Source organism: Homalodisca vitripennis, chromosome X (assembly GCF_021130785.1).
Source record: "Homalodisca vitripennis isolate AUS2020 chromosome X, UT_GWSS_2.1, whole genome shotgun sequence".
Taxonomy (NCBI): Eukaryota; Metazoa; Arthropoda; class Insecta; order Hemiptera; family Cicadellidae; genus Homalodisca; species Homalodisca vitripennis.
Window position 1 is genome coordinate 58,428,222 of NC_060215.1, and position 13,480 is coordinate 58,441,701.

Consider the following 13,480-nt stretch of genomic DNA (forward strand, 5'->3'; position numbering starts at 1 on the left):
AAGACCCCTTCCTAGCTGGACGGCAAGAGCGACAAACCTACAATTGTGACAGATAGAAAAAATGGTAAGTAATGTGAGTGTCCTAGCTGAGCAGCAAGAGTGACTGTTGCTATTGTCAGTCGCGTTACAAGCACTTCAAGATACAAACAGGTTTGTATTTGGTAGCGATACACCGGCGACACAACAGAGCATCGTCATCTGCCTCAGGTCACCTCTTCGTCAGGTGATCTTTGATGTGAGTCGTTTTGTGACTGCTCTAGTGATGTCTAGTGAACTAAGTTCATATAAGAATTATTCATATAAGAGGTGCAAAAGCACCCCAGTTTATGTAATTTGAACGACGTAAACTACCAAAACAGGCTGATGAATGATCGATTGTGAGCTTCAGTAGAAGAGGTGAGAATTTACTAAGGTATTTGGTTTTATTACAAATAAGGTAAGGTTGTATAGTTTGATCTGTGATTATCCAAGGTAGTTGTGACTGACACCACATCTGATAGAGAAAAACTCTGATAATAATGAAGCTGTGGAAGTAAAAATAACAAAACAATTATAGAATGAATAAAATTGGTATATGGTAAACAATTAATTATACTAAAAATTAAAATTAGTAAGATTCACTTTGATTTGCAAAAAATAAATATTAGTACATACCGAGTACAAGTGTTTATAGTTTGGTTGTCAGGATATTATTCATTTTTGAATTTTTCCCTTTGAATATATGATGTAATAAACAAGACAGATTGTTGTAGCCTAAAACAATGCTACATCAAATCATACTACACATTGTAAATTATAGCATTTTTAAACGCATTAATGCTGCAAAGAAAATTTTATTTAGAACAACGAATTGAAAATGAACAATAACCAACTTTTTTAATAATAAAGGCTATATTTTGAAATTTTAAACCCACGCATACAAATAACGCTATATGTTGTACATTTTGTTTTCCTCACCTTAAATTTGGTCTACAAAAATGGATGGCATAACGAAGACTGATTTTAAAAAACCATACACGATTTATTGTATACACACTTCAAACATAAGTGATTACTTAAGGAAAAAATGTATAAATTTACATGAAATCAAACCACGATTAATCTCTAATGTTTGTATAAACAAGCTTTTCCAATGTCTACACAAGCTCTTGGTGCAGCATTACACCTTTCATACGCACAGAAAATATTTTCCCAATAACCGTGCGCGAATGCTGTGCGCTCCTGACCTGCCGCCTTGTCCTGCTGCTCAGTGTGGACACACATTTTGCCACCAACAGCAGTGACCATTGCGCTTGTCAATCATGTCGCTCTTGCCATCCAGCTAGGATGGGGCCTAACAGCTTGAAGATCGTACAGTGTATCGACTACCACCACTGATAAATACTAGAGTTTTCTGAAATATTCTAAACTGCCTAATACTTGACACCAGAAACTAGTATTTTGTTATCCATCAAATTTAAAGAAAGAGCTCATACTAGGTAGAAACAACTACCTAGATCCACTACATTTTATTCTATTCGCTCATACACTTGTACCAATGCTTCTTCCAATCCTCAAAGCATTTCTGGAACTCACTTTTCAGGGACCTAATAGCTCCTTCATTCTGTTATTATTTTATCAGTAATGATAAAACGGTGTTCTTTCTTGGTTTTATTTATTTTTGGGAAGAGAAGTCGTCACTAAGAACCATGTTGGTCGAATTTGGGGCTGGAGTATCGTTACAGTTTTGTTTTTGGCTAAGAATTCATGAACAGTCTTGAGGTGTAAGAAAGTGCATTGTTGTCATGCAGTCATGAGTTATTTCGTTACAAATACTTAAATTGTTTTTTCTGATTAGTTCACTCAAATGGCATTGAATTTGTAAGTGATGCTTATTAATCATTTGACTTTGTGGCAGACTTATGATGCAATATACCACCAAAATCAAACAATATGGTAAGCATAATCTTTACATGTGATTCATGTAGTGAGTTTTTTAAGTGTTTGTGATCCATAATGCCTCCACTAGGACGATTGAGCTTTATATCAAGTGTTACCAATTATTCAATAGCATTTGGTTGCGTATTTGAGCAGCTACTGTCAAAATCCATATAAAACAGTTAATTCAGACATAATATCTGTACCTAACAGGATGTAAGGCCTGAATGCTCAATTCCATTGGGATTAGTAAGCTGTGATCGTTATTTGTTAATCTTGCTCAATACAAATAAACTTAAGATAGTTATAGAATCAATAAACCAGTGATGTAAACAATAATCACCAAAGTTTTGTGGTTCACATCGCATTGAAAGATTGCTAACACAATAAGAATATTTCAAGATGTATGTAATCATTAATTATTTAAATACAATTTTGCACTGTAAATATTGACTCTATCTACTACCACTTTGAATTCAAAAGCAAATTTTAAAATAGATTATTTGCTTTATTTAGTAATTCTTGAGCAACTTCAATACCTGTTCTGTTTTTCAAAATTCAATAATATCAAAACAAATTTTGTTGCACCATGTTTTAAGCCCAAAATATCAGAACATTTTCAAGATATGGGCTGATTGATATAACATTATCATCAGTGACATCTCTTAATGCGATTTGGTGATTATTGATAACCATTTATTGCTTTTATATTTGTATCAATTGTTAATAAGCAGGAGTGTCAACATCAATGTCTTCAAAACTTCCTTGAAAATGTATATATCACTTATAATCCCCTTTTTACTCATAACAGATTCACTGAAAGCAGTATTCAATATTTATGAAACATTCCTACATACTATTTAATTCTTACTTAAAAGTTTTATAAAATTTTTCTGACCCGGTTTTTAAACAAATAAAGAAAATTGACAATTGTATCAAAACACATGTGACCCTTTGTGACATGTGACCCACAAAACGGCAGATGACAACAGACTAAACATCAAATAAGACTAAAAACATACAAACACACCTCATTTCTTTTTACTGCGCTTCCAGGAGTAATTTACAAGTATAATTCGGGAGTTTATTTACTTGTGATTCAAAATTTAATTTTAACTTTTTCATCAATTACTTTGCTTGTACCTGTTTGGGACATCTTATATGAATCACCTTGTTCATCTGTTAACTGAAATCATATGAGTTTGTCATTATATATTCAATATGATTTTAATATTAGTAATTTATTCATCTTTCATGTTTTAAAAGTTATTTTATAGGGATGAAGCAAATAGTTGAAATAATACAAGCACAAAATGAGACTGAGAGAATTTAAAAATCAAAACCACAAGTAGTCATAAAAGGTGTCTCTCAAGGTACTGTATTGGACCCAGTTTCGTTTGTATTATTTACTTCAGATCTTCCAAACTACCTCGGAAATATATGCTATCCCATCATGTATGTTGATGATACTGTCCTGTGGCAGTAACTCCACAGAGCTCTTGGACATTATCACCTACATTGCAGTGAGCATGGCACAGAAGTATTGTGACCTGAAATATACAAACAAACAAAATTACTAAACTATTCAGCTGATCGTTTCAAATTGGTCACTAATAATGGAATCCACTACACTCTGCATTATATAATCCTCCTTTTGATTCTTTGACATACATTCACAACGTTAAATAATCTGCTTGCTGTATGTAAAATTCAGTCTCTGAACTTATTATTAATAAACAACCGTGCTAGCCAATGGGGCTGCTCTTAAGTATTTTCTAAGTGACAGTCGATAGCGGAGAGTGGCTAACTGAGATTTAACTTTTCCTCATGAAACAAGTTAAGTTTATTATTATTACTGTTGATGATTATATAATACTGTAAGAAGGCTATAATGAGTTCTTTATATTTTTGAAAATGGAATCTATGAAGTATGTTAATTTTGATTCTCTGGTCTTAGGAATATTTTTTGTTCACAGGTGAAAGCAATATTAAAAAAACACCTATGAGAAGGGAAACAGGACAACAAGAAACAAAAAACAACACTCCTTCAGGTAAGCCAGAAGAGAATGATTTAGTTACTCATAATGGGATATTTCTATTGATTTAGCTTTTACTGTTACTCAGAACTGAGATTGACGAAGAATTTTGTAAATAAAGTAAAACATTTTCTTTTAGACTATGTACTCCGTAACTTTAAAATGAAATTGGCTCTGACTTGTCATCTGCTATCTGTAAAATAATGTTTTTGCAAGTTTTAGAGCTTGTTGGATTAGTTGTATGACAGAAACTTCATTGGCTCATATTGCAGCTTACTTGATTTTTTTATAGAGTTACAATGATCCAACCAAAAAGTTCTTAGATAATATGATTTCAGATATTTACCATTGTTATATGTTATTAAATGTATACATTTTGAGAATTTTAATTCACCCTCTTCTTCAAATGTAAAAAAAACTTAATACATAAACATGCATTTAAAACCTAAACAAATTAGACTGTTACTCAATAAAATGGGTATCGCATGTGTCTTACACCAACATCTTGAAGTCCAGACTGGAGAAAATGTGATGTTACTGCACAAAAGTCAAGAACACTAACAATACATCACATTCACCTAATGCAAGTGGAACACTTGTGCTTGTGTGACGTGTTGTTTGTGCTGTTATAGTTTTTAGGTGCATGTTTATTTATTAAGCTTTTACACCTGAGGATGAGGGTAAATTTCAATCCTCAGTATTTAGTGTTATACAACAACAAACGTCAGTAGTCTATAATAAAAATTAATATTTTACGTAGTAGTGCTGACCAGAAAAGTAAACTATATGATGGATAAGATTAGGAAGAGTTCACAGCATTTTCAGTGCTGCTATCTAGTAGACAACAGTGCAGCTACAAGTCCAAGGTTCATGGCAAAACTGTTTTATCATGGTGTGATTGTTGTGCTGCTTTTACCAGCAGTTTACGTTTGTCACAGCATGCCAGTGGGTTAATATATGGAAATGATACCACACTCGCCATACTATATAACTCACCAAAATACAGCCGATGGACTAGACATGCGCTCATGTTTAAGCTTAAAAGTGGCATATCAATATTTTAATGTATATCTTGCTGAAAATACCTTATAAACCAAATAAATACACTTTGGAATGAGAAAATATATAACAGAACTATCAGATGTAGATTTACAATGTCTAGTAAACTTTCTAAGAATGTCTATTAATACTAACTTTACCTAGATATGTAATCCTTACAACTTATACAGAAATCTGTTCAGCTGGTATATGCTTGGGGCTGAAAGCTGTTTTTGACATTTGGCTGTTGAAAGGTCTACTGTCATGGTGTTATTAGCCATTGGGAGGACCAATCTGGTATATATAACTTGGGAAAGTTTTGAGTCAAGTTGAACAAATAAATAAGTTGATCCAATTTTCAGAATAATCACATGAACTTAACTGTACATAAGTTTTAAACTATAATAATTTGATGACATACTATTGTTATATAATTAATGTTATATAATATATAATTTTTACTGTACTGTTTCAGTACATCCTAGTAGTGAGAGTTCTTCTGATGATGACATATTTCAAGCACCGAAAAGAACAAAAGTAAGTGTAAAGAGTTGTTTGTTTCATATTAGGCCTTTAGATCTTTGATAAATTTAAATAATAATTTTTTTATTAATAAATAAAACTGATTGGCTACCAGTAGTGGATTATTTGAACTTATGAACACATCATCAAAGTCTGTTGGTTTTAGGTTTCGTTACAAGCTAAAGTGTGTACTGGTTGTAATGTACTGTGTGTGTTAAAAAGTAATTTAACCAGAAACAAATTTCAAAATATTACCTTTTGGAAGTTTTAAGCAAGTCTTTTTGAGACAGTTTACAACCTTCAGATGTTTTTTTTGGTTCTATTCACTGGATGAAATCCTTGTCTTCAGTACAGTATCAAACTATAGTTTCCTAGATTCTGTTTATAATGTTCTATTGTTGGGTGTGTATTAAATACTAAAATGAACTTAAACTTGTTGTTTCCTTGCTGATTATAAATTATGTAATATCTACAATAAACTTCTATCTTTGTCTTTTTGCCATGACATCTCATTGGAGAATGATCTGACAAGTTCTGGTGGGAAGTGAAAGTGTTTTACAGTTAATCCAGTCAGATTGGATTTTCGTATTGCCTTCAACTAGGTTTTAAGGGTCAAATTTTGGTTCCTTGGGATCTCAAGACATTAAAAGAAAATGTAATTCTCTGAAAATTCTACTAGCTGGATACACTTGGTGAGTGGCGAGATTTTAGATTATAGGGTGAGTGGAACTTAATTATTATATAACTTTTTAACTAATTTTGGTTTTTTCCTATAGAGGAGTTTGGGCAGTGAGGAGCCCAAGGATACAGTGACTGCAACCAAAGAAACTGGCCCCTCCGAAACCTGTGATATTGACATAGTAAAACCAATAGAACATTTTTCACTAATAGAAAAAGATTATGCTGATCCAAAGAAATTCAGGTAGTACTATATTTTCATATTTTAGCATATTTAACTCCATAGAACCAGCTGCCCTAAATTAACTTTATTTTAAGATTAGTTCTTGGCTATATTATATTTTACAGCCAAAACAAAATTGCAGGCTTGACAGAATTATTTATGTATTAAAATCAACACAGTAGATTATGTAGTGGGGGACATGATAAAAAATAACTCCTTATAGCAACCGGATCATGTAAGATGTGGCTTAACCCTTAAATCGCTGCGTTCTAGGGTTTGCGGCGACACCAGTGTGCCAGGCTTAGTTACATACTAAGACCCACCAGGACCGAATATGTTTCCTATTTAAAAAAATTTTTTACATAACATGTTACACTTTATTTAAAGTGTAATAAATAGAGTAAACAATTAACAATGTTTACAAATATCTCAAATAATATCAATTTGTCAAATAATTACAACATTAACTATCACACAACATTCTACGATTAAACATTGGAAAACACCTCGTAAAATATCAACGTATTACATAACCATTCCCAAACTGGTGTACAATACAAAGCATGTGGTGTCAAAGTAGTTTGAGTAATGTCCACAAGATTGCACCACTAACTGCACAGCTATCTAATAGTCATTTTCAACATAATAGAACACCAAGTAACACAATATAACAGCTGATATAACAAAATTAAACCAGCTGATAATATGAAAATTAGTATACTCGAGCTTGGCGTTTGTTAACAAAACTAAAATTGCACGGCACATCTCGGGCGTGGCGGTTGAAAGGTTAAGGGCAAAGACACACTTGAATGGAGTGCACAAAAAACTCCTATTTAAAATTATGTCAATAGCAATGTCTTTCTTCCAATTATTATATTTCGTACCATTGTGCACTAATATTTTTCTAAAAGTGTCTTTAACATCTGATTTTAAAATAGCAGATGTAGTGCACATGCACAAACTTGAGAAGGTTGGTAGTGGTGGCTGCTGTATCAAAATGCCTCCTCCAGCATAACAGAAGATTTGTTACTGTAGTAACTTCTTGATCAGCTGCTTGTTCTCAAAAACTACATGCTCATAAACATTATTATTAGATGTGAGGAGTCAAGAATATTTTATTGTCATCCTACATAATAATGTATTGACAAAGTCATAGTTTAGTAAAATATGCCTAGGATACATACGTTAAAATATAAATATAAACCCATAAATTTAAACAATGATGTACAAAAATAAAGCTTATAAAATTATCTAGTACATAAGAAACCACAAAGAAAAAAGCACAGATTACCTGAAAATACAATCACTTACAGTACAGGAATATATTTCTTTGGTAGAATAAAAAACCTTTTGTTTTAACCATTTAGACACATATGTTTTAAAAGTTAAAACAATGTCTCTTGCTAACAATAGTATATTATACAGACATATATTATGTGTTTTTGACAACATACTAAACTTCTGATTGATCGAGTCTTGGTTTCATTTATAATGATTGTGGATTGAGCTTCTAAAATTAAATAATTCTAAAGTTTTGTTTGCATACATTAAAATCAAGTCAAAAATAGAGGGGAGCTTAAGAATATCATGTTCTATGATATATTATTTATAAGTATCGCTATAACTATAATTAAAAGTTGTATGTACAGTCTTCTTCTGCCACAGGAAAAGATCTAAGTGAATTTTAAAAAAAATATCAACATGTAAGAGATTGCAATACATTTTTATCAGGTGGTGATTTATGTAATAATGTGATTTAAGTGAACTGCTGTGAAAAAATAAATGTTTCTGTCACATGTTACCAAAAACTGAAAGTTAGAGTGTGGTATTGATTTTTTTATATAAGTAGAATACCTACAGAAAGATGTTTCATATTGCTTTATCCTTGAAGAAGAAATTAAATTAAATTATTTAAATATAATTATTTCTGGTCCATGAAGAACGGCTGTATTAAATTTTTTAAAGGAAGAGTAGGAGAGGGTCTAATATATTGTAATATAAAAGGCAGGTAACATTTTCAGATAAATAAAAACAGAACAAATTTTGCAGTGGAGGAAGGCATTAATGAAATGAAAAAGTGAGCTTGAGATGAAGTATTTTGTAGCTGTCCACATTAGTTTTTGATATAACATACAAGGAATGGGTGAAATTTGTTTCAGTTATGGGATAAAGTCTCTTTGTGTGTTAAAATATATCTTATAGAAACATCATTTCAAATAAAAAAAAATAATTATGCTAACCCATCATGGACTGCTGAAATTTGGCAAAATATGTCAAGTTTTGTCAAGGCTCGGGGTAAAATTATTTTTATAGAAACATGTTTTTCTGACATATTGTGATGTAAAACTTAATGTGTGGTAGTAAATTTGAACCAAATAATTTTGTTGGCAGTTTTATGGCAAAGAAAGGCTGCAGCTGATATATCCGGCGGCAGTGTTGTCAATGCTCAAAACAAATTTCTATTAAAAACAACCATTTACTCTGATATTGACTCAACTGGACTTGCAAACATGGACTAAAACTAAATGAAACCAAAACTAACTGCATTTTAATAGGCTTATTAATACAATCGACATCAATACTGTTCCAAAACTGATATTTAACAACAAAGAATTAGTTTACAACGAAAAAGTAAAAGACCTGGGAATAATTATCAACAAAAACCTAGGATGGGCTGAGTAGGTGTCGCTAATGTTTAACAGGGTTTTTGTTTGTATACATGGTCTCAAGCGTTTTGCTTAATACTTACCGTTATATGTCAAAGTGATGCTGGTGAAGACTCTAGTTTTGCCTCACTTCAGTTACTGTGATGTGTTGATCAATGACATGACTGTAGAGCTTTCTAATAAAATTCAGCGTGCACAGAACTATTGTATTTTGTTCTTCTTAAAACTTGACATAGTAATTTTATAGGTCTATTCCAAGACTTGATCAGAGGGGGTGAAGCCTTGGAATATGAACAGTATTCTTGTAATAGTGTATAAAACTGCATATGGATAAGGTTTATCATGGAAGTATTACTCGTACATGCCACAAGATTTTAGGCAAATTCCTATCCAACAAAAACTTGTTTATTCTATTCCATTCTTAGTTTTTTTGTACAATACACAAGGCCTATGTTGATATGGAAAAGATGTGGGGGGTTTTCTTCCTCCAAGAACTCTTATGATGGAAGTAAAGTATTTGCTTGTAAAAAAAAATATTTCATATGAACTGTATAAAACTGTATTTAATGTGTTATTTCTACAAATATGAGCTTTTTAAATATTGTAACTAGGGACAATTTAAAAGTAAGAGTCGTGTCTCTCTGTCATCCTGTAGTTCATGTGATTGACATAACGAGCATAACCGTCTCCTGCATTTCTTGACAGGTGTCAGTTGCAGCTTTGTAGTTAAGCTATAATCATCGCTGTGCTTATCAACAAGAATTTTTTTGTAATCTATGGTAGGAGTTAGTTATTGTGAATCTTAAACATGTTAAATACACACAGTGGCACTTATAGTTAGTCGCAGAGTTGCTACTGACATGTGCTTTCACAGCCTGTTGCCTTTCTTTAAAAAGTCCCTAATATTTTTAATCAAACAATGGAAAAAACGCTAATACTAGTTGGCGTAGCTATTTCAGTTTTCTACATTGTTAAGAGACTATAACACTGATGAGTTTCTGATGGATACAAATTTAAAATCCTTTTGACAGTAATACAAAATTATATCTATTTAACAAGAAAAGTACAAACATTAATGAAAATTTGTGAAAATAAAATAATAGCATATTAAAATATAACTATAGTACAACAAATAATAATTATTTTGATTGGCTGAGCTTTAGCATATTGTTCTCATACATAGTGTTATGAGAACATTTCTCAATCATACAAAAACCCATAGTGGAAAAGCAGTCAGTAGACCCCCTAGTGTAGTGTAGTAAGTAGAGCAGATTCTGCTTTCATAGACCACCACTTAAATGCCAGCTGGATATTTCAAATAAGATATGTTTGAGAGACAAAACAAAACTTTAGTGTCTGATCCAACTTTACCATTAGTCAGAACGGATCTTCCTCATTAGGTTGGAGAGTGATGGAGAGATCTTTGCTGAACCTTTTTGATACTGGGGTAATTATCACATAATTTTAAAATTGCAATCAATATATATATATATATATATATATTTGTGTGTGTGTTTTTTTTGTATTAAATCAGACTATTGCCGCTTATACAAATTAAATAATTGTTAAAAGTTGCTGAATCTTTTCAACACTGGGCTAATCATCACATTATTTTTAAATTGCAATATACAGGGTGATTCATGAAGTTCTCCCCCCACTTCTACAGTACATTGTACTAGTAAAAATAATGAAAAAATGTTATATAAACATAGGTCCGAAAACGCTTCGTTAGCGAGTTACAGCTAGCGAAAGATTTCGCCTGAATTCCTGGGTAAAGAGTAAAATAAAGCCGTACTGAACTTTTGGAAAGGTTAATTAAGTAAGAAATATCGTGGATTCTTATGTATTTTTACCTGATAAAGCTAATAAAATAGGTTTCAGAACTGTACCTGTAGTAGTTTTTGAGCGATTCAGGGTTAAATGCAAAAAATTGGGGCACGAAACAATGTTTTTTTAATTTTGATGTACAATAACTTTGTTAAATTGGTAATAAATACATAAAATCAACAAACATTAATTGTAGAGAATTTAATTCTGAGAAAATTGATATAATCAAAGTCTAAAATAAAACAGAAATAAGTACCAAAAAATCGATTTTATTCAGTATAATACATTACTAGTTTTAAGCAAAATTAATCAGGTTGGGCCAACCGTACGCACCTTTTTATAATAGATGTTCGAAAATGAGGCCATCATTATCAATACATTTTGCAGCACGTTTGTGTATTGCTTTTGTTGCGTTTCTTAATTTTTCAGGACTTCCCTGTATCTGCACAGCCGAATCCATAATACGGGCAATTAATTCATCAAGAGAATTCACTTTTGTCTTGTATACAATGTCTTTCATCCATCCCCAGATGCAATAATTCAATGGAGATAGATCTGGTGATCTTGGTGGCCAAGGGTGAGGCCCTCCACGACCAATCCAGTGTCCAGGAAATTGATGATTTAAGTAAGCAGAAACGGCACGTGAAAAGTGGGGAGGTGCTCCGTCATGCTGCTGGAAGTACAAATTTTGTCTGAGATGTAAAGGAACATTCTCTAACAGCTGCGGCAACTCTTCTTGAAGGAAATGCTAATAGAACTCAGCATTTAGGCGTCCAGGTAATATGAAAGGTCCAATCAGCCGATTGTGCAAAAGGCCACACCAGACATTGACGCTAAATCGGTGTTGAAAGTTCTGTTCCACTACCTCATGTGGATTTTCTTCTGCCCATGAGTGTTCATTGTGCAAGTTATTGACACCATCCCGAGTGAATTGTGCCTCATCCGTAAACAAAATACACTTGTAGAGTTGATTATTAATATTCAAAAAGTTGCAAAACTCCAAGCGAAGCGGACCATCCCCTAGCTGTAGATGTTGAACCTTTTGTTTATGAAACGGATAAAATTTGTTTCGATTAAGTGACCTCCACACCGTTGACTGCGAAACTCCTATCCGCCTAGAAATACGTCGTGTACTTACACCTGGACTGCGATGAACAGCATTAATAACAATATCATCATCAAGTTGGACAGCTCGTTCATAATTGGTTCTAGTACTTGGTAGTAATACTGTTTCCCGAAGAGTACGAAAAGTTCCTGAAATTGTTTTGGTATCTGGAATCCTCCTATTAGGGTAACATAGTTCATATTCTTCTACAGCAGCTCTAGCATTACCATTACAGTAACCCAAATTAAAAACCATATCAGCGTATTCCTCTGATGTAAATAAGTAAGGCATTTTTTTCGCTCAATAAACAATCGAATTATAACTCACAGAAAAATTGCATTTAATAACACGATTCACAGAACCCGATCTCCTGCTGTAGCTTGCAAAACACCACTAATACACAGTTCTAACGTAACAGTACAGAATACCACTGTTGATCAGCTGTTATTTGTGCGTTACCAACTTAGAAATTAATAAAACAAAAAACTGCATTTCGATGATTAGTAAACAATAATGGGAAAATGTTTGCTTCGTTTATTTTCAAACATTTGATGTAAATTTTTATTAAAAAAAATACAGCGTAATAAAACATGATATTTTTATTTACAAACAAATTTATTTAACAGTTAATCTTGTTTTCTCAATTTATCTCATCATTAAGGAACAAACATTTTGTTTTTGTTTTATTTTAACTAAATACCGTACGGTATTTCTTTACAGCTAGTAATGTATTATACTGAATAAAATCGATTTTTTGGTACTTATTTCTGTTTTATTTTAGACTTTGATTATATCAATTTTCTCAGAATTAAATTCTCTACAGTTAATGTTTGTTGATTTTATGTATTTATTACCAATTTAACAAAGTTATTGTACATCAAAATTAAAAAAAACATTGTTTCGTGCCCCAATTTTTTGCATTTAACCCTGAATCGCTCAAAAACTACTACAGGTACAGTTTTGAAACCTATTTTATTAGCTTTATCAGGTAAAAATACATAAGAATCCACGATATTTCTTACTTAATTAACCTTTCCAAAAGTTCAGTACGGCTTTATTTTACTCTTTACCCAGGAATTCAGGCGAAATCTTTCGCTAGCTGTAACTCGCTAACGAAGCGTTTTCGGACCTATGTTTATATAACATTTTTTCATTATTTTTACTAGTACAATGTGCTGTAGAAATGGGGGGAGAACTTCATGAATCACCCTGTATGTATGCTCGCTAATATATGCTGCATATATTTCTCGCTATATATGCTGTATAACATGCTCGCCCGGCAAGTGAGAGACCAGGGTTCGAGTCCGGCTGGAGCAAGTACTTTTTGTTATACAATATTTATCGAATATATATCACTTGTACTTGAAACCAGTCTGTATTTATATATCGTCTTTACTTTAAGCTGTCTGTCATACCCGTATCATAGACTATTATTAGCATTAAATACAACTACTTTAATTTGTTTTGA

General features: G+C 32.2%; 1 protein-coding gene across 4 annotated transcripts in view; it reads left to right on the plus strand.

The window, feature by feature from the left end:
* Nucleotides 1-13,480, plus strand: part of LOC124369044 (Fanconi anemia group J protein homolog) — an 80,471-nt gene that overhangs the window by 23,988 nt on the left and 43,003 nt on the right. For all 4 annotated transcript variants that reach the window (XM_046826732.1, XM_046826730.1, XM_046826731.1 and 1 more), the window contains 3 exons: nucleotides 3,894-3,968; nucleotides 5,467-5,528; nucleotides 6,290-6,435. In XM_046826732.1, coding sequence (XP_046682688.1) covers nucleotides 3,894-3,968; nucleotides 5,467-5,528; nucleotides 6,290-6,435 — 283 coding nt within the window. The remainder of the gene's footprint in view (nucleotides 1-3,893; nucleotides 3,969-5,466; nucleotides 5,529-6,289; nucleotides 6,436-13,480) is intronic.